The sequence below is a fragment of the Camelus ferus genome, chromosome 20, assembly GCF_009834535.1.
Source record: "Camelus ferus isolate YT-003-E chromosome 20, BCGSAC_Cfer_1.0, whole genome shotgun sequence".
NCBI classification, from domain to species: Eukaryota; Metazoa; Chordata; class Mammalia; order Artiodactyla; family Camelidae; genus Camelus; species Camelus ferus.
The window spans coordinates 1,851,582-1,873,683 of record NC_045715.1 but is presented as its reverse complement, the minus strand read 5'-3'; the positions used below and the strand labels follow the sequence as shown (position 1 = coordinate 1,873,683).

The 22,102-nt window shown below is 50.6% G+C and overlaps 1 protein-coding gene across 2 annotated transcripts in view; it reads left to right on the top strand.

The window, feature by feature from the left end:
* The first annotated feature begins 686 nt into the window (after nucleotides 1-686).
* The window catches only part of GMDS (GDP-mannose 4,6-dehydratase), a 455,829-nt gene continuing 434,413 nt past the window's right edge, over nucleotides 687-22,102 (top strand). The window contains exon 1 of one of the 2 annotated variants that reach the window (XM_032462385.1): nucleotides 687-969. In XM_032462385.1, coding sequence (XP_032318276.1) covers nucleotides 868-969 — 102 coding nt within the window. In that variant the 5' untranslated portion in view covers nucleotides 687-867. The remainder of the gene's footprint in view (nucleotides 970-22,102) is intronic. The other variant, XM_032462384.1, reaches the window with a different exon arrangement.

Here is a 22,102-nt window from a genome sequence, read left to right as displayed (position 1 = left end):
CTTTTCAGTATTTCCTTATGCTGCACATGGGTGGGGCTGGAGAATTTCTTGTCGTGGCCTTCCTGGCCTCTGACTAGAACATTTTGAATCGAGTTACTTGTAACATCGTGCGTGGTCCTAAGCCTCAGAAAAATGCGAGAAGGGCCCCAAAGCAGGCTAGCAGTGAGGCCAGTCATTCCCCACACCAGTGATCGCATTCAGGGGCCTTGTATCACTAGTGCCCTTCAGGAAGCGCAGAACCGGACTCCTCAAAAGGCATTACAACAGCTTTCCAGGAATTACTTTCGAAGCCGATGACCCAGGACCCGTGACCCCTAGATTGGGAATTCAGGGCCTTCTATCAGAACGGTCAGCCCCGAGTTCCTCCCAGCATCCTCGGGTACTATGAGGATTCCTAGGAGATTCGGAGGGTGGAGGGGAGGACGTGCAGACGGTGAAGACCTGGCCCCGCCGGCCCGCCCGGTCTACTCCCCGCCCTTGCAAGGGGTAGGCCTGGCGCCAAAACCGGGCATCCTAGCCTCTCCAGAGGATGCGCACCTGCCGGCGTAGACTCCGCCCAAAGCCCCGCCCCTCAGGCGCAGGCCCCGCCCGGAGCCCCGCCCCGCCAGGCCCGCGCGCCGCCGGCGGGGAGGGCGGGGCCTGCCGCCGGCGCGGCGGAGCGTCGCGCGGTGACGCGGCTGACGCGGCGCCCGCTAGGCCGCAGCCCCGCCGCCGGCCTCCCCGCCCCCGGCCCGCCCCGGCCGGCCTCCCGGGCGTCCCTGTCAGAGTGTGGCGGCCGGCCGAGCGGAGCGCTCGGTTCCTGCAGCCGGTCAGGCGGCTCGCGCGGCACACCCCCGTCCCTCGGCGCCTCCGCCTCAGCCCGGGGACATGGCCCACGCGCCGGCGCGCTGCCCCAGCGCCCGCGGCGCCGGGGACGGTGAGACGGGCAAGCCCAGGAAGGTGGCGCTCATCACGGGCATCACGGGCCAGGTGAGCGAGGGCGGGGGCCGCGGGCACGTGTGCGCTCGCCGGCCTCGGGGGACGGCTCCGGGGCGCGTGGCGGGCGGGACGCCGGCGTCCGGGCTGAGGTCCGCACGCGAGCCAGGGTCCGCCCGGCCGCCCGCCCGCGGGGAGGGCCGGGGTCTGGGGCGCGGGTCGCTCGCCGGCCCTGCGGATGCCCGGACGCGGGCGGAGGCTTCCGTGCTGAGCTGCCCTCGTCGGGCTTCCAGACCGACAAGGAAATAAAAGCGGGGCTGTGCTGTCACAGACCAGGAAATGTTTTCGTGTTCTGTGTTTGTGTTTTAATAAAAAGCACACGTCGCAGAAACTTCTGTAATCACACGCACCCGAGATTCGCCGCTCGCACCTGTCGTGTGGGACCGGCCGGTCCCCGCTCCCAGCCGCCGGCCCGGGAGGAGCTGCCCCGAAGCCGGCACCGCGTGCAGCGGGCATGGCTGGGGCCGGCCGGCCTCCGTGTCCTCCCGAGCGGTGCCGTCCGACACTCAGTGCTCGTGAAATGATTGTGTAGAAAAAAATGTGTGCCTGCCCCTGGAGTTCTCCTGGTGGTGGCCAGCAGTATTACTGTGAAATAAAGGTGGTAATAGTACTAGCTAATGCATGTTGTGCTTATTACATTCCAGTCACTTGGCTCATTGAATTTTCACAACTATTCTTCGCGGGGGTAATTTTATGATCCCCACTTCACAGATGTGGAAACTGAGGCCTGAGGTCAAACAACTAGGAAGTGTCCAGTTGGGATTGGAACTGCTCTCAGAGCTCTCTAGGTTAGAAAGGAAGTTGAAATTGTCTAGACTTACAGTCAAAGAATGTTGGACAGTTTTAACTGCCGGATACCTGATTACTTTCTGGTTATTCATGCATCTTACTCTGTTTAAGGTAATTACGATAAACACATGTTTGAAAGCTGATGGTAGAGCTATGTGGGCAGGGATCTGAGGTTGAGGTAGAGAACCATTAAATTCAGTCAAGGGCCTATATGCTTTCAGTATCGTCAGGGAGTTAGTTAAGCTGTTAATGTAACTATTGGTAGAGCTCAGACCAATTTAAGTGACCAGCAGTATGCATCCATGCAGGTTAGAAATGAAACCTGGTTTGGAGCCGTGAGTGCAGTCATCTGGTTGGTACCCAGTGGCCAGGGATGTACCCCAGTGGCCCGGCCTGCTTTGTCCTATAGGCTGCCACTGGGGTGTCTTCCTGAGCACGTGTTCAGCATGCTACTCCCTGGCCAGACATTTTGACTCCCCACTTCATTTCCAACTTTACTGCTTGAATGTCAGGCTCCTTTTAACCTCTGCACCAGTATCTCCCTCTTCCCTCCAGCACCCACCCTCGGCATGTCCCCTGACTTGTTGGGTGTTGTGTTGGCTCCTGCAGCCCCCAGCACAGAACTCTTGTTGCCATGTGAATCCTTGCTCACAGAGTTTACTGCTCTGCTCTGTTTTGCATTTATCTTCTAGCACAGTGACTCCCAGCATGGGTATCACCGTCTCTGGAGTGTGGTTAGTGCAGGGTTCTGAAAGTCCAACCTGGTGTCTTTTTTCCTAATATTCTTGGGTGAGAGCTTACTGAGCTACTTATCCTGCTAACCATTTTATATATCCCTACCTAAGAGGCTGATACAATTTTTGTCCCCATTTTACACCTGGCTAAGTGAGGTTAAGTATGTGTTCGCCGAGGGCGCACACCTCCTGAGCGTCAGAGCTGAGATTTGAACCCAGGAGTTGCTCGGAGCCATTTTGTTGTATTGCCTCTGTGGTAAGCCGCACACATTAAATTACAGGGTGTGTGTGTGTGTGTGTGTTTGAAAGTGAGAGAGGGAGGGGAAGAGAGAGAGAGATGTGGGGGAGACAGAGATGGTTTTACTCTAAGACAGGTGGTCTCAGATTCACGGTGAGGGGAGCTGCGCTCAGGGCTCCCATGACAGGTGTTGTCCCAAGTTGTCCCAAGTTGTCCCACTTGAGGACGAGTGCCGGTGGCCAGGCTGCCTGTCTGCTGTGCGTCTGTAGTGCTCGCTGTCAGCAGTTGGTCCAGCTTCCTTCCTTTTCTCTCTTATTGACACAGTAGTTGTGAATCCTTTCCCAAAGTTCTTTACCTTATTAAATCACCTTGAAGAAAATCAGGCTCTGGCCTGGCCTTGTTGCCTTCCGCCCTGTGCAGCCACCCCCAGGGTTCACCTCTGTTGTCTCGTCATGAGGGAACGTTCATGCTGTGCTTTGGAGTATCACTGCCTTGTACCTCTTGGGGACATTATTTTGTGGCTGAGTGCCCTCACAAGTCCTACTTTTTTAACTCAACTAAAAGCAGCTGTATTCTGACTAAACCAGCCAAGTGTAGCCATTCCAGGCTTTGTGTTTTCGTTTCTTTGTATTTACATATATGCAGTCCCTGTTGGCTGTGTAGGTAATTTACATATCTTAGTTCTTTGATGGTACTTTTCCCAGTGTTCTCAGTTCTCTGATCATTTTTACAGGAAGAGATGAAAATGAAGCAGGGTGCCTTTCCCTGCCCAGACCCCAGGCTTCTGGTGGAGGGTTGAAAGCCAGTATCCAACGGGTGGGCTCCTCAGGAGCAGGGAGGCCTGGGGTTCAGCGTGGGTGAAGGTATCTGGATGAAAACTGACTGGAGAGTTGCCCGAGAGCCCCAATGAGCACGAAGCCGATCAGAGCGTTCAGTGTGCTGGGGAGTCGAGGTGGGAGGTGGGAGGTGGGAGGTGAGATGCTGGATTGCGTGAGCCTTCTCCCACCTGAACGCCGACCTGAGTTTCAGCTCCGGGTTTGCTCGCTGTGCCCTTAGACACTTCCTTCCTTCCTCTCTGCAGAGGGGGTTGTCCGTGCCTGTCAAGCCCAGGTTTGGTTTTCCTTAGGAGATTCAGGAGTCCCCTATTCTGGACTCTTGTACCTGTTTGTAAGCTGGAAAATCTTTTGGCCTGCAAAATGCTCTTAGCAGATTCTTTGACTTGACTTTCCCTCTGGTGGGTTAGTTTTGTCTGCAGAGATGCTCCCTTGACCTGAGAGTGGCTTCCCGCTTCTCATCCACTGTGCAGCCCATCCTGGCTACTAGCAGCGCTTTACTTCATACCTCCTAAACTTCCAGTGGCAATTTTTTTTTTCATGCTTAATTAATCTTTTCTTCCAGAAGCAATTGCATTTGGTGTAAATCATCTTCTACTTAGTAACAGGAGTATGAGTGACCAAATTACTTCAGTCAACAAATGTTTGAGTGCCAGCTACGTGTCGGGCAGACAAAAGTGAGCATCCTGTGACACCGATGTTCCAGATGGTGATGGTGACAGGGCGATAGGTGGGTGACAGTAATTGACGGTGTTGAGTGTTCACTTAGTGTCAGGCAGTGTTCAGCCGCCTTCCACCGCTTCTGAAGCCGCGGAGCCCTCCTCTGAGGCGGTTTTCTTATTACCCCCAAGGAACACAGGTTCACGGTATTGTCCAAAGATCACTCTTTATCCTTGTTTGCAAAGTCAGATTTGAAATATAAATACCAGCAATTGTGTTTTCTATCAAGTTTGTAATTCGTATCAACAAGTACATTCTAAGGAGAAGTAAATAATTTGTGTATCAAATTAGAAAAATAAAGCATATTCAAGAGCTTTTTTTTTCCTTGCAGTTGTGGAAAGGTGTGGATTATAGGAGTAAAATAAGCCTGTGTTAATCACTGCATGCCCCTCATTTGATTTTCTTTGCTGTTATTGGGGTCAGACCATTAGTTAATTCGTGGGAGGGCCCATGTTGACAGCTAATCATGCAAACCTTCTGGAGGCTGGGACTCTGTCTTGGAGCCATTGGAGGAGGAGGTGGATTTCTTTGCCCACTTGGTTTTGAACTACTGCTCAGCTCCTTGGGAGCTGTATTGCTGTGGGCAGGTTGTTTACCTTTGCTGCCAGGTTGGAAGAGTTATGCCTCCCAAATAGGAAAGGAGTCGGCCCATTGCTAGAATGGACCTTCTCTTCACAGCGCCAACAAGATGATAAGCGTCCTGGACTTCTAGGAAAAGATGCTGTACGTGGACGTATGAATAGTTAGCCGTGGGTTGTTCAGGGATCTGTTATCTAGGGGCAGAAAGTTCCACAGTACTTGGAATCGGCCACAGGCTGTAAGGTACTGGGAGGCCAACACATTTGACGTCCGCTGAGTCTTACAGTGCAAAGCAGATCTGGGAGCCGGGCTTATCTTCCCTTCTAAGAGGATTGTGGGCCAGTGGACTCCACTCTAAATCTTCCTTGCTGTGATTTGCAGTCTGGGATGAAAGCCTTGGCATAATCGGAAACGAGAAAGATACCTCGAGTGCTGTCCTGGTTTGATCAAAGACTGTCGTGTGGTAGGAACATTTTTTCTGTCTTTACATTCCATATAATTAATTGATTAACTGAGGAAAGAATGTGGACCTGAGAATCGGGCTGAGCTGCACCAAGTAACTGTAAGGCCTCAATTTTTTCTTGATCCGTATTGCCTGGGGAAGGCGCGACCTGGTGGCCTCTGAAGGCTAGTTCAGAGTAAAGTGCTGTGAGCTCGGGATCGAACACCAAGTTGTAACTGGTTGTGCGCAAAAAAGTCTCGTGCTTAACGAGTGCAGTCCTTTAATACCAGTTTTAAAACTAAGGCCAATAGGAGAATTCAAAAAATTACAGAACCAGTGAACTGTTAACTGCAGCGAATCACAAGGCGATCTCCCCTTAAATAAAAACGATCTAAAGTATTAATGCGACAGATTTATTGAGCATCACTTCCCTTGAACGTTTTTGGTTATAAATGCCGTTGTGTTAAAAGATTAGTTGTGAGGCCTTTCTGGAGGAAGCTGGGCTGTCTGGGGACCACCTGTGTGCTTCTTTATTCTCCTTTTTGACGTGGAAGTCTCCATAGTCATGTATCCAGCCAAGGATGTTCCTGTTTTCATGCTCACTTTTCTGTCTTAAAAGCAGTTTGTCCGGCCTTTACCGTTTATTCTATTTGGAGACCTTGGCAATTATTTGATCAGATACATTTAAGTTTGTACCAGGGAATCACAGACCAAGTGAAGAAACATTTATGAACTGTCATCTTGTGATGACATAACCTACAGGGCAGGTCAGATTGGTTTTTTTTGGCTGATCAAATTTGAATTTAACAGAATATTTCCAGTATAGTCCCTAATGGTGAGTTAGTGTGAGCCAGGCAGTTGATTTTTTTTAGGGTTTGATAATTAATTTTTGAGCCAGTATCATGGCCAGAGACATACGTGTATAAAATCAGATGGCTTTGTTTTCTACTAGAATACTAGGCATACGGTTACTTGAACGAGTATGCAGTTTTGTGTGTTTTGTTCACTGTAGTATCCTCACCACTTAATGTGTGGAGTGTAAGACGTGGTCCTGGACTCGGGACTCAGTCGACAGGGAGGGAGGAAGCAGAGGTGCAGGAACCGAGATGTGATGCTGTGCCTGTGGCTCCTGGTGGGAAGAGGACCAGCTTTGTAGATTGTGGGGAGGGGGTGAGGTCATGGGGACTGGTGCAGTTGGGAAGGCTGCGTGGGTGGGGCTCCAAGGACAGTCAGGTTTAGAGAGGGGTGCCGAGGGCACTGAAGAGGCTGGTGCAGGGATGGAGTTCTGGGAAATAGTCCACTGAAAGTCCAGAGGTCCAGATGCTGGCAGGCCTTGAGCAGCAGGGTCGGGGCTTGGGTTTGATGAAGCAGGCAGCAGGGGAGGCTGCGAGTGACAGAAAGAGCTCAGCCTTGGGTTAGTCTGAAACCTGGGCTCAAATCCTGCTTTAAAAAAAGTGCATTTAAAGACCTCTGCCACTTACTGGCTGAGCATCCTTGCGTGGGTTTCTTCATAACCTTGAACCCTAGTTTCCTCTTCTTTAAGAGGCAGTTAGTTATACCCACATCACCAGCTGACGTGCAGATCAGATGTGATGCCCAGCACGTGCTGTCTGTGAAAGTGTAGTGCTTATTCTTTCTTGTGTTCTGTGGGGTACGTTCTCCAGGAGGGGAAGAATGTGCAGGATGGAGAGGGTTTTGAGAGGGTGTTGGTGTAGACGACAGAGTGGGTTTAGGAGTAAACACGGAGCCAGGGAGACCTGCCGGGAGTCTCCTGTAGGTAGGGATGAGGATGGAGGTAGCAGCAGTGCTGCTTGTGGAGGAGGAAAGGGGACCGGGGGACCACAGGCCTGTGCAATCGGGTGGGTGCGGGGAGGGAGGGGAGGAGGTGGAGGCTGGTGTTGCCACGCCAGACACGCAGTCACTGGGCGATGTTGCCACGCCAGACACACAGTCACTGGGGAGGATGGCCGGTTTTCTGGGGCAGGTAGTGAATTCAGTTTTGTTCCTGCTGAGTTTGAGGTGTAAGCATGACGTCTAAGTTCTGATAACCTGTGGGCATTTAAAACATAAGCCCGGAATGCAGGTGAGAGGTCGTGGCCACACAGGCCTTCTCCCGGCCTGGACCACAGCCGTGAGGCGGGGGACCCCTGTGTGGCCTGCTGCCCAGTCCTCTTGCCCACCCCCAGAACCTTCTGTGGTTCCTGCTTCCTGGCGTATGACGAGCTTTCCCCCTTTCGTTTCACGGCTGAAGTTAACAAGCTTACTTCAGTTTTACCTCAGTTCTCCCTCCCTGCCTCTCTCTATTGACGTCTGTATTCCTAATGCCACACCCTTGTCTGAGATCCCTTCAGCTTTCAGATTGTTGCCTGTTTGAGGAATATTGGGAATCCCACGTTTCGAGACTAATTGGAAGCAAGGCGTTCAGTCCCCTTAGCCCTTCCCGTAGGGGCTCAGTGCCTACAGTGGGGTGACTGTGTGACGCGGACCAGCAGGTGGTCCCGCGGGTGGAAAACCCTGAGATTGCATCTTGTCAAGGGGCCGAACCTAGTCTTTGGCAGGTCGGTAAGCAGTTTTCTCGCCAAGTTTTGTGTAGTAACTCATTGCTTGTAGAAATAGAGATACTAAGTATTTACTAAGTATTTTGGAAGGTCTTCACAGAGTGGTTGCGCCTCGCGCTTGGTCCTGCGTCTGTGCGCAGGTCACCGAGTTTGAAGGTGGTGCTGGAGTGAGCAGCCCAGTCCGGAGAGCAGATAGTTTGTTCGTTCACGAGGAGGGAAAGTGCTGCGAGTTTGCACCTCTGACCGTCTTTCTTTTCTTGTTTTTTTCTTTTTAATAACATGATTTCCTATATTTCTTAGAAGAGCACTCTTTTTAAGTAACTTTTCACAAAAGTAGTTGGTTTTTCAGTGTTCTTTTTTAATACTTTTATATTTGTTCTTTAAAAATGATGAATGGAAGTTTTACAGACATGTGTAGGCCACAGTATTGTTTTTTGGTGACCGTTGTTGATAAACATAAGCATAATTTCTTTTAGCTTAAAGTGGAATTCCTCAAAATGTAATCTTGCTTGCAAGAGGCCTACTGGAGTGGACGGAGTCCCGGAGACAGAGGACAGGGTGATGAGAGGCCCAAGGTTGCTTCAGGCTGGCTGGGCTCCTGTGTCCCTGATGGTGGCCTGAGGCACGGTGCTCCCGGGTCCGACAGGACCTGGTTACTCAGGGCTCGGCGGCTGTCGGGGCTTCACTTTGCTCCAGATCCGCAGGCCCCCCGAGGCCTGTGGGGAAGGGGTGGCAGGTTGAGGTCCATGCTGCAAACGCAATGGGTGTGCGTCACAGTTGAGAAACCCTAGGGTTAGGGAGCTCTGCTTTTCCATGGGGGCTGCTAGTGCATCCGCCCCACCTTTGCCTGGGAGGTAGACACTACCTTTGTTGTTTGGGATAGCAAACAAATCCTCCCTCTGCTCCAGAGAGAGGGACCTGCCTCTGTCTTAAAAGCCCGTCTCCTTTACAGAGCACCTTTGACAGCCAGCACTGAACAGGAGCGGGTGGGACCCAGGGAGGAATGCCTCCCGGCTCCGTGTACTCGGTATGGGTGGAAACTCAGCAGCTTGACAGTGTAGAGAAGTCCCCCCCCCCCCCACTTCTCTGCACATCCTTATGGGGAGCTGGACCCTTGTCTTGGATCCCTATTTTCTGTCCTTTTTACCTGAAGAACAAAATGGCAAGACCTGGGCTTGGTGCTTAGTGTGGAGCGGATGCACGGGCCTTGCCTGCTGTACGTCTTCTGTTTTGCTGTGCCTGGAGGGGCGGGCAGCGCAGGAGGACTGCCTCTGGAGATGCTGAGGAGGTTTAATCGGACAGGTTGGTCACTGCTGGCCTGAAGAACCCCAACTCAGAAGGACTCTTCTCCAGCCCAGGGGAAGAGCACACCCATGCTTCCCCCCGGCCGATCGCAGCTGGGGTGCTGTGTTCTGTCTTCCTCAACAGGCCCCTGTGGGGACACATGCTGGCACTCATTTTTTATTTACCCACTGATGAATGTAAATTTTCTTCATTACTCTTAATGCTTTTTCCTGCTTCATTTAAAATCATACCTACCTTACCGTTCTTGGCTTTGCCTTGGGATCACCCTGCCCTTCACGAGCGCGCCTGTCTAGTGCCCGTGGCCTGATCGCGCACCCTGCCCTCCGGGGAGAAACAGGAGGTCTTGCCAGGTTTCTAAAGGTCCCTCAAGTCTTGGGGATTGTGAGTCCTGGTGCTCTTACCAGCATGTACTCTGACAACCTGCACGCTTTGTCAGGCTGGGTCTGCTGTTCTGCACTGAAGGAATGCTTTCTTCGAGGCAGGTCAGGCGGCACGACTGCTTAGCAGGTCAGAGGGCTCGGTGTGGCCTGCGGCTCTGCGCTGCTCAGCGGTCGTTTCGCTTCCCGGTGGTATTAGCCGTATGTGTGTATGTTATTTCCTAGTTTTCAGAGCATTTAAAAAGTCATTTCCACTGTTCTAAGTGGTGTTCTGCGAGGCAGGCAGAGCAGGGATTGCTTCGTTTTATAGGTGTGATGACCAAGACCAGAGTGGTCAAATGTTTCATAGTGTCTTGGGGCTGGTGACCAAGAACACGGTGACTCCCAGGTTTTTCTGCCCTCTTCCAGATCACCAAAGTTTACTAGATTTAATTTTTCTACGTTTTGTCACCAGTGTTTTAATCCAGGCTGGTGTTTTCCTTTACGTTCCGTGAACGGACTGTGTAGGTAGAGTAATGCCCCCACTCCAGCCTCAGGTTGTCCACGTCCTAGTTTTGGAACCTGTGAGTATGTTACCTCTTGTGGCAAAAGGGACTTCGCGGATGTGGTTCAATAAGGGGTTTTGAGATGGGGAGAAGGCCCTGGATTATCTGAGTCTGATATTGTAGGGGATCTTTAAATGGGGAGGAGGGAGACAGAAGTGTCAGGAAGGTGGCATTGTGAGGAAGACTCACCTGGCCAGTGCTGGCTTTGAAGACAGAAGGGGCCACAAGCTGAGGAAGCATGGCAGCCTCTGGAAGCTGGGAGAGGCCAGGGAAGGGGCCCTCCCCGGAGCACCCAGAAAGCACCAAGGCTGGTTGACTTGTGGCTTTCAGACTTCTGACCTGCTGAATTGTAAGGGCTGTTTTAAGCCATTACAGTTTATGGTAACTTTTTCTTTCTGCCTTCCTTTTCCAGCCCTCATTCATTTCCTTCATGTTGGAATTCTTTGCACATTTATAATTATCCCACAAATATTTTTGTACGCCTTCTGCGGGTGAGACATCCCTTCCTTTGGTGTTACGGAGAACACCCGATGTCCCCGTGCTCAAGGACCGTGATCTGATGAGCAGCATGGATGGGTCACTTCAGCAGGTGTTTATTCAGCACTTGAGCTCTGCAGGCACTTTAATGGCCTGTGGAGTCTGTGCCAACATGCTCCTAGGAGAAAGCTGTTCTGTCATCACCACCATTATTGTTCTGAAAATAGAGTTCTCCTGTTTTAATTGTTTAGATTTACATGTAGGTGAAAACAGCAAACAGACTCGAGGATACGGAGAACAAGCAGTGATCACCCGAGGGGAGGGAAGTGGGGGAGGGCGGAAGAGGTGAAGGGTCTAGAGGTACAAACTGTTCGTGTCACTGAATACAACTATGTGTGTCCTCTGCAAGGTGAGGCCAAAAAAATACCCAAACATCGGATTTTTGGAACAGAGATTTATTGCCAAGCAAGTAGAACGAATGGCTTGTGCCCCCCAAAACCCCCAACCCTCCGGAGTTCAGCTGAGCGTTTTCGAGGCCTGGGTGGGAGCGGGGGGCTAGTTCCGGGGTGTGTGATCAGCTGTGCACAGCTCTGGTTGGTTGATGTGGTCAGTCCTTAGGTGCCGGAAGGCCTAGGGGCCATGTGCTCATGATCATCAAGCAGTTCATTTCTTCCACTTGGTGGTGGTTTTTAGCATCTGAAAAACTCAGGACATCTGCACGAGATGCTATTATCTGGGTGCTTCAGAGGGGAGCCACAGCAGAGCATACGGGGAGGGTCTGTCCCGGGAGGGCCCCACAGGATCCTGCTCTGTTACAGTTCCCCCCGTTTCTGTGATGCTTCTCAGTCTTGAGAAGGGTGCCGGACAAGGGGAATGACGTTGTGGACAGAGAGTTTCATCGTGAACTCGGCAGAGGAGCTCGGTTTCTGTCTCCAATCCGGTTTCATCCTTCCCCAGATCTTTCAGGGAGTGGGGCGATGACAGCTCTGGCTACTTCTGCTGAAACAGGGCATAGTCCTACCTCTATTTGGAGGCTGGACACTGAGTTGGAAATATTCCTGAGGTCCAAGTCATGGATCTGAGTCATGGGTCTGAGTCTTCTGTGATTAAGATCTCATTCCCTGAGGACTTCAGGAGAATGATCCTGAGAACTAGTCTGGACCTGGCACTTTGGGGGAGACTTGTAGCCAGGTAGCCAGTTGTCTACTTTTATCCAAGTAGGTTTTAATTTTTGATGTGGGATTAACATAACAGGAGCTATTGGCCATTATACATCTTTTTTTTCTGCTAACATCTGATCTAAAGCAATTGTCTAAAAATTTAATATTTACAAGAGGAGACCCTGAGGTCATAAGTTTGCAGCTGCCAGCAGACACCACTCTGAGAACTGCTGGTGGTATCCCAAGTATGATGCAGCTCAGAAAGTCAGGTTCTCATCAAAACAGGAATGTGCCTGAGATCATGTCCACAGTGGCCACCTAGTTTTCCTTGGGTGTCTGAACCACAGCTACTCCGTTTAGACTTTGAAATGCATTCCCCTCCTCAAGCCCAAAGCAAATGTACAACCCATATCCAAAAGGCAATAAAATAAACTTTACTGACCAAAGCAGCCCAAGTCAAACCACGTATAAGTCAGAGTGACTACCCTGGACCTCAGTATGTGCAGATCTCCCCGTCATTCCCCCTTCTGATTGCAACTCTTTCGGTAGAAAGCATTGGTGATCAAAACAGCTGTCTGTCATGCTGGGTGGTAGCTCCTGCCCCAGGTGCAGGTCATGCCCCTTGGTGCTGGGCGTCCTTTATATTTGCCTAGTTATCCATATGGGGGAAACTAACCAGATATCGCGAACAGGCTCCTAGGTATGCTAACAGGGAAGCACTTTACAGGCCGTACGTTTGTCACTTACACCCAGCTGTTACACAAGCATCGTACGTGTGCTGTTAGCAGTAGACTTAAAGTGAGCATTGGTATACATCCTGAGTAGTTGCAATCTGACAACTGCATTCGCGAATTCTCTGTCCTAAACACAGCGGGCAATATTGGTAGGGAGACAATGGTAAATTTCAATTAGAAAACAGATTAAAAGCCAGTGGTACTTCAGGCAAGATCAGAGAACTGTAGCCGTGTTCATCAGTTCTCTCTGCAACAGTTCCATGAAATCAGAGTTTTCCTTAGACTTTTTAAATATCTTACCCAGCTTAGCAGCATGATTGAAAGAGACCTGTACTTGTCAGGAAGTCCCCTTTATGAGTCTAAGCTAACGGCCAGAACCATGACTGATAGCGTTATACCAGGACAGATCCACATTTTAGAAGCTCCACATAATTTCCAGAATGTCCACATCAACGTTTATCCATAGCATATAATCGAGGAGGCTTACCAGTTAGTTGACAATGCTTCCCCTGCAATTTAATGTAAACAGCCAATCCTAGTCAAGTATTTTTCTCCGAGATGTCTCAGGGGCCCTCTGAAGCATCCCAGAATCAGCTGAAATCAAAAGAAGTTCAATTAGAATTTGATAGGAAGTTTGTCAGAAATAGCAAATTAAGTTTCATACAATCTGTTATCAGAAGCATTCCAAGTAAACTTGTTCTCTTAACAAGTGAAGAACCAAATCTAGTCCTAAAGCAGGCTACTTTTAATAACAAAACCCACTTACCTAATTAGGTTTAATTTCTGCCTGACCATGCACAAAACTCCTTCTTTAGGGCTCCCTTTCTACAAACTTCCCACAACTTTCTGTATCCATTAGTTCGTCCCTTATTTTTTTCTCCATCCCGAAACAACCAGCTCTAGGACCACATCACTTTATTTTCCCTTAAAAAAAAAAAAGAGTAGAAGTGCATTTTGTTAACTCAAAACACACATCCCACTTTCCTGCTGTATATTGAAATGTTTCCCCCATTAATTTTAGTAGCTTCAATTACATACTTAAATTAGAATCCTCAGTTCTTAAGAACCTTAATTTCTAGTGAATGTGTCAGTATCTTAGCTTGGGAATGACCTAACTACTCAACTATTCAGTGAACTTCCATCATTTAACCCAGTTCAGCACACCTCTAAAGTGTCAAGTTATCAAGTATCTGGAGAGATTATTTTCAATTAGATATTCCTAAAACGTGGTTATTTCTAAAGAGTTCACCCAAAAGCTCTTATCTCATTTGCATTCAATTCACTTACAAGAATATTATACCGAGTTAATTCATTTTTTCTTTCTGCTGACAGAACAGGGTCTGCAACAGAAACATGAACTTAACTGACTTTCAGTAAGTCTACGCACTACTGACCGAAATAAATGCACAGCCCAAAAGTTGAGAGTTACGTTTTATTTGGTGGACATTCTGAGGACCCTTCGAGCCCGGGATGACGGCCTCTCAGATCGCTCTGAGGGACTGCTCCGAAGAGGTAGGGGAGGAGCTAGGGTATATAGGAGCTTTACAACAAAGACCAGGTAGTCAGAATATTAAAAGATTACTTGTTATCTAAAGAAAACCAGGCATCTCAAGTTAAAGAATTTAGCGCTTTTTTATGTATGGGAGGAAGCAAACATTTGGGCTTATTGAATTCATCCCTTTGATAAGCACCTAACTATCTGGAGCCAGTATCCTGTCGTTTCTTATTCTGAGTCCCCTCAGAGGGCACCATTGTGAGTGGCTGCAGAGTTTGGGCTGCAGGCTTGTCTTCACTGGGGGGTGGCGGCAGCAGCTGATGACTTGATGGCTTCAGCATTCTTTGTTTACTGATATGGCGTGCAGTATTCTTCATTCACAGTACAATAAAAGACACCTCTGTATTGATTATACCAGCAAGCTTAAGCTAGCTTTAATATCAGGTATTGAAACAAAGCAGGACCCTGTGGGGTCCTCCCCTGTTCCTTGTTTGTAGGAAGTAGGCTTCATTCAGCCTCCCTGACCTTCCCTGAATCCCAAAGGGCAGTTTCAAAGGATTGCTAATCCAAGAAGAGAGAGATAATGTTGAAACAAGGAAAGAACAGCCAAGAAAACAGTGCATCTTTGGGCAGGATCCTGGTTCCTCCTCACGGAATATAGGTAACAGTATCTTTGAGTCCTGCAGGAACTGAGGCCCCCACCCAGGTGAAGGATGGTAACTTCAAGCTGAGCACGGAATTCCTGGAACACTGCCCTAGTACCTCCCCACCGGCCAGTCAGAAGGAAGTCACACACCTGCAGCCCTCGCCAGAAATTTTGCCTATAGAAACTTTGCCTGAAGACCATCAGGCAGTCAGGGTTTTTTGAGCACGAACCACCTGTTCCCCTTGCTTGGCCCTGCAATAAACCTTTCTTTGCTCCAAACTCCCGTGTTCCGGTCTGGCCTCACTGTGCGGCAGGCATACAAACTTTTGTTCGGTAACGATATCAATAAAATACTATTTCCTAGATCACACAAACCTGAAACTTGTTCTGTCTAGCTTCTTTTCTGCTTAGCATTTGTAAGCATTTACTTTTAAGTCAATTAGAGCTCACTCACAAGTGTTTTTTTTTTTTTTTTTTCTTTTTTTTTAAGTAAAGGCAGAACCAGAGATCTCAGTTTTTCCACAAGAGTTTAAAAAAGCTTTTTTTTTCTCCCTTGAAAGCCCAGGTAGATCATTTGCATTTCAAAGGTACAGGAAGGAAAATGTAAATTCCTCTAACTGCTTTTACAAAACACGACCATCTTGGCTGTTTTCAGGGCTTTTTTTCCCTCCCAGTTCCCAAATATCCACTTCAGTTTAAGAGAAGTAACAGATTCTCTCTCATTCACATGCCTCACTTTCAGCAAAACTATGAAGAGAGAACAGAATTTGGATTCTGGTACTGAGACACCCCCCCCCCCCCCAAAGAACAGCCAAATTGCAAAAGGCCCACTTTGATATAATAGCAGAGTCATTAGGAGCCACTGTTCTCCAGGTCTCTGAGAGTTCTGAGTCCACACAGTGTTACAACAAAAAATACTGTCTTTCACTCATGGGAGCATAGCTGAAGATCTCCCAGTTTTGCAGAATATATCCAAGGGGACTATAAGTTGGAACAGAGCTCTGATCATCCATACTTAATTATTCACAGCTGAACGTCAGATATTAAGCAAACAGCAATTCAAATGGTCATAATTCCCTCGCCCCCAAAGGGGAGAACCCCAACCAGTGACCCGTCAGAGATGAAGCTGAGAGATCAAGGCTAGAGAGGGAAAACGCAGACCACGGCTCTGCCACAGGTGTGGCCAGTGCAGCAGGGGAGGGTCCCTGGTCTCAGCTGGCCAGCACAAGTGCTGATACACCCACACGCATGCAAACAACAAACGTCGTCCCACAAACAAAACATCAGTGAGGTGTAGGCCCCGGATTCCACTTCCAACTCTCAGATGGAGAGCTTCCAGCGAGCCCAGAATGGCTCAATTCCTGGGTGGGAATGAACCCAGGTGGAGCGGGTAGAATTTTTCATCCTGCTCAAGCCAGAGTGGCTCACCCAAAAATGATACACACAAAAACACAAAACAGCAAATAAGCTATGATCGCACAGACAGAGAATCAAAAATGTCTTAAAAATCCCACTTCCACTCCCAGACGGAGGCCTCCAAACATCCTCCCAGCTCTCCAAAGAGAAGGGACCTAGGTGGCCGCCTTCCCGGTGGAGCCCAGATGGAGTGGAGAGAATCTCCAGCCTGCACAAGCTGGAGCGACTCACCCCCAGTGACACCGAATGTGGACACAGTTGTGGACGTTTCTTGGCTCCAAACAGTCTCGTGCTGGGGTGGCTGAGGCTGTCGGGCAGGTCAGTCCCTCCCCATTCCCTTGAGCAAAGTGAGCTCTGCAGCTGCTGGGACCCAGGGAAGGGGCTGCCCCCGGCCAGAGTCAACCTGCCATGGGCACAGACTCCTAGGCTGAGCCTCACCAAAATTATCACAAAAGCAGATTCGTGGGCCCAATACACAGTTGAGCCAAAAAAATACCAAAACATCGGAGTTGGGAGCAAAGATAGGTTGATTGCTGGGCCGAGCAACGAGGACAAGTGGCCTGTGCCCCCAAAACTCCCTGACCTCTGCGCAGGGTTTCAGCTGAGCACGTTTAAAGGGAGCAGAAGGCGGGGCGTCCCAGGGTGTGTGGTCAGCTATGCACATTTCTCTGATTGGTTAATTGGGGGGGGGGGATCAGTTTACGTGCCAGAAAGCCTGGGGGCTACATACTCTCCATCATCAAGTAGTTAATTTTTTCCATTTGGTGGTTTTTAGCATCTGAAAAACTCAGGAAATCTGCAGGAGATACTGTCTTCTGGGTACTTCGTAGGGGAGCTCCAGCAGAGTCTACAGGGAGAGGTCAGCAGAGGTCCGGGAAGGCCCCATAGAGTCCTGCTGGTGCACACCAGGTGCAACATAAGTTACAAGGATGCAGTGCACAGCACGGGGCATGTAGCCAGTGTTTTATAATAGCTTTGTATGGAGTATGAGCTACAAAAATGCACACCTGAGACTCACATAACATTATAAATCAACCATACTAAAATAATTAAACAGCAGAATTCTCTTTTGTTGGCTTTGAGGAAGCCAGTGGCCTTGTCAGCAGGGAACTGTGGTGACATCTAGGGGCTGAGGGTGGTCTCCTGGTGACGGCCAGCGAGGTAAGGCCTTTGGTCCTAGAGGCACAATAACTGAGTTCTGCCAACAGACAGAGCCAACGCTCAGATCCACTCAGGCTTTAGGTGAGACTTGACACCTGACTTGTAGCTCAGAGATGACCCGGCCGCACGGGCCAGGCTCCAGACCAGAGAGAACATGAACTAGTAAAGGTGGGGCGATTTCAGCTGCCGACCTGGCGGTGGTGCTGTTTTGCAGGGGCGGGGGGGGGGGGCAACGAGTGCGCACTGAGGTATTGCCACAGCGCGCCAGCATTAGCTAAGGTAGTGTGCACGCCCTGTCAGCGGCGTGAATACACACTGCGGTCCCCGGGGCACGGCGTGGTAGGGGAGGTGGCGGAAAACCTCACGGAGGAGGTGCTTCTGAGCTGCGCTCTAGGCGGCAGTAGGACTTGAGATGGTCACTTCTCCGGGCAGAGGGGCGTGGCCACAGGTGTTGTCTGGTTCTCAGGACTCAAATATAAATCTCCTGGCCTGTGGTGACCACTTTCTGTGCATCTGGCCTGCACGATCTAGAGCAGGGCTGAATGGTGGACACTGGGGCTGCCGGGAGACCCTGGGGTTACTGCCCTTCCACTGCCGCGGCCTCCCGGGGTCCTGTTCACTCCTGGGCGCCATGACGGTGCACGGCAGGTCTTGGTTGGCTGTGTGAGATTTCGCTTTGTGCCACTTCCTTTGGCTGTGGGGCGGGCTCCCACCCGACAGAGCCTGCCAGGGAGCTCGCAGAGCCAGGATCGTGGGGCCCTCGCAGCCCTGGCCCTGCAGCTGTCCTCAGTCTCTGCCGTGCTTAGAGGGGCTATGCAAATTACTGTGTTGTTTCAACTTTAGCTTGGAGCCTGAAACTGAAAGCAAGTTTTGGGGAACTTCTGAGTGGTTTGACTTGGTTTTGTGAGGTTGGGCAGCCCCAGATACAAGGTCAAGGATGAATAGGAAGGTGTTGGGGGGTTGTCTCTGAGGGGAGATGACAATACAAAATATATTTTTCAGAGTTTGACATTTCTACATTTAAATACAAACGTTGGGAAGGAGATGTAGGAGTTGGAACAAATTCTGAAATGTCTCTGCTGTTTTGTCTTTCAGCTTTTTTGTGACCTCTGATGGTTTTTCATTTGACCACCTCGTCTATCTAATTTAGGAAGTTTTGAATTATTTCAACTTACATAGTATTGTCTTTCCGTTGAGCTGTGTTTTAACCTTTACTGACATTTGAGCATTTAGGTTTTATGCTATCTAAGCATAGCCAAAAGTTTATACTGTTGCCCAGCTGTTATTTAATTTTGATTTTAATTCCTAAAAACAAGGGAGTGTTTTAGAAGGAATTCCTTCGTTGAGCCAGGCCAGTGGTTGGGAGCCTGGCTAGAAGTGCTTGGAGACCCTTTGTGGGGCAGCACTTAGTGGGGGCTTAGGGTCGGTCCAGAGACCTGCTCCTGCTGGGCTTTTGAACCACACAGGCCCCCCCCTCCGCCCTGGGCTTGGGTTTTCTTCTCGTCCAGTGCGCGTTCCAGGACAGGCATGAATGCGCAGCTGGCGTCCAGAAGTGGATGTCTCCCCGTGCCTTCCTCGCAGGTGTAATGGAAACTGCTCTGAGGAGGATGCTGACCACTGCGGATGGCATTCAGGGCCACTCGGGTTTGGGAAGGGCTCCAGGGTTGGCCTCTGCAGGGCCCCACGGAGCCCGTCTCAGGAGAGGCGGCCACGTTCCTGGGCATCTGGGCCACAGTGCGCATGCAGCCGAGGCTGCCCCAGGGGCTCTGGGCAGGAAGGAGCCTTTGAGGTTTACGAGGCAGGGGTCCAGGTGGGACCAGCTGGGTTATGGTTTGCCTTCCTCAGGTGGAACAGCAGGGTATGCTTTGAAAGTGTAATGTAGCTTTATACCCTGACGTTTTTAGTTGCAGTAAGGTTGTGTTAACACGCACATAGTTTTGCTTGGTGATTTTGGCAAAGTGGGCATTTCTGGCATCCTAGTCCTGGCCGGGGAGCAGAGAGGAGTCGTTGCTAGAGGAAGGGGAGAGCCAGTGGCGTGGGTCTGGACTGCAGCACTCTCTGGCGTGTCCGCCTGCACGGCTCCCGTCTGCGCCAGGAGGACTGGAGCCCCCAGAGCTGGGAGGGATGCTCTGAATGCCGCACGTTACGGGCCTCTGGAGCCAGGTTTGTGTTCCGCTGGGTGCTCTCCTGTGCAGAAATGGGTGGCAGGTGACAGGTCGCCGATTTGCCAGCGTATTTTTGGAAGGGTTTGTTGACACACACCCTCCAGACCAGCGAGGACCAGTCCAGAGGGCAGGTCGGTTAAGGTAGGGACAGAGAGGGGCTGGGGTGGGCAGCGAGGAAAGAGGGTAGCAGCAGGCTGCAGGTGATGAGATGTTGTATGTGGTGAGCACTGAGTGACAGTCACATTGACACAGCCTTGCTGTTTGTGTCCAAGAGAAGCCAAGCCTGCGCTGACAGGTGTCTGCCTTCTTGTCTCTTGAGGGAAAGCTGTGCCTCTTCAGCTCGGGGGTTCTGTCCAGGTTCGGCTCCAGCGGGTCAAAGTTGCTGCTGACTCTCCTTCCGTGCTCTGCTCCCTAGTGGAAGGATGGCGTGGGCAGGTGTCCCTTGGCACCCAGAACTGGGAAGGGGCTGCAGGCAGGTTCTGGGCAGCCCTCCCCGTGGCCGAGCCCAGAGGATCTGGGCCACCTTCTCCTCACTCGCATGGCTGTGGGGATCCAGCTGCCCCTGTGACCTGTGGCACACCTGTGCAGAGCAGCCCCTTATTCTGGAGTCTGACGGAGACAGCCCTGTCCTGCCCACCCGGCCCTTCAGCTCAGCTGGGACTAACGTGTCGCCTTGCTCACGGTGCCCGTCTGCTCCTGCTGGCGTTTCTTCTCCCACTCACTCTCTAGGAGTTCCTGAAACTCTCACCAGGGTCAGCCATTTCTCTAGATCTGGAGCACATTCCAAAAGAATCCTTTATTTTCCTTTTTGGTGTCTTGATCTGCGATTTCAGTCCTCTCTGAAGAAATGCAGCGGCTTTTGCCGCTGAAGGCGGAACCGTCTGTAAAGTGTGGATGGCTCTCAGGGCGGGTGGCACACCGGAATCACTTGGGGAGCTTGAAAAGGTCTTGGCCCTTCCTATGTTCAGTTTGGTGGGTTTAGGATGGGACTTAGACTCTGCTGTTTGTGAAAATGTTCCCAGTCCTTCAGGACGAGCCTGAGCAGAGACCTGCCGGTCACAGGGAATGTGACAGTGACTGGAAGATGAAGCCATTTTTTCCTTAGCATTTTCCCCATTTAAGAAAGTAATAATGCACGCTCATGCTCACTACAGAAAAGTTGGAAAGGTTAGGAGGATATAAAGGATCAGGGGAAAAACCCCTCATAATTAGTCAAATCAGAACCAACCACAGGCAGCATCATCGTTATCTTTTTCTCACTGTTTTGTCCGTTTCTAATTCCTTCACTGCTTTTCAGAACACGTTCCTGGCCTGCAGTAGGATGTGGCTCTCCGGGGGATCTGGGCTCTTTCCTGGGTGCGTCCCAGGAGTCAGCAGTTGTTCTGATGGAGCACAGGGGTGTCGTGGCTGCAGAACTCGCCTCCGGGTTCAGGGCGAGGAGAATCCGGACCTCAAGGTTTCTCATCGTGTCACCCACCTGGCACCTCCGAGGCCCCTGTGACAGTTGTCACCGACTTCTGCTTGTATGTCTTAGTTCAAAAGTTATTCATTTTTGCTGGTTTTCTGTTTTGAGTGAAATTATGTACTTTAGGGGAATAAATGCAAATAGGAGCAGAGTCCATTTATTTAGACGTGTTAAATGCAAAACCAGTAAAGGAGCATCTCTGTAATGGTCCCTGAGGACGCGGTTAGGGGCTCACACTCCGCCCATCCCGACTGGGAGGTTTCACACCTTCGTTGTTGGGCCTGTTGCCCTGGGTGCATTTGTAAGGTAACTTTTATTAATGATACAGTCTATGAAAGCACTGAACGCGATTTATTAATATTTAAATTTAATTACAACACATAGCAGCGCCAGAATGTTGTTGCATTTCTATTTTTGTGGACAGTTATGTGTGAACCTAACAGAGCCAGCTGGCGATCACGGTTTCACCGGCCTCTTCGTGCCCAGACATGTCCTTTCAGAGTTTGTGGACATGTCCTGGCCCTGCTGCAGAGGGGATGCTCACTTCAAGGTTTTATATTATTTCTCCCCGAGAACTGGGACTCTGCACCCACGGCCAGTGCTGGCGGAAGTCAGGTGTGTGCTTGGTGAGCGCTGGGGGGGTGAGGTAGAGAGTCCTCACCTGCTGAAGGTTCCGTCTGGATTTCTGTGGATTTCCTCCTCTTGAAAGTTGGCCTTGTGCTGTGTGGACGTGGGGAGCTGTGGGAAGGAGACAGAGCACAGGGTGGGAGTCTTGACTGCCCACCCTGCTGGGTGTCATCTCTTAGAGACTGTTCCTTGTGTGACTTGTTTTCTTTCCCCCCACCCCCGTTTCTTTCTTTTCACAGTTGTCAACCCCCTGCCCCCCTGCACAGGGAGACCTTCCCTCTTCTTTGTGAGGTTAGGCCTTCAGGGCTCGGAGTGGGAACAGCTTATCCGGGGACAGAGTTCACATGCTGGAAGTGAGATGCAGGAGCTCTGTACCTGCTGTCCCCGCCCTCCTGCGGTCCTTGCCCTCCTGCATCCCTGGGTTGCCTTGTAGGTGCTCACTGTGCCTTAGGAGAGCTTAGAAAACAAACAGTGGAATCTTAATTAAATAGACTCTGGAAGGAGCACTCAGGATGTTTGCAGGTCGAGGTCCGGTGGAGACCTCTTTCCTGAACCCACCCCCGCGTCCCGCCCTGTGAGCACTTCCTTGTTCTACTCTGTGCTGACGTTCTACGGTCTTTCCCTCCTGATCCAGCTTGATGTGTAATTGCAGGTGCCTTTC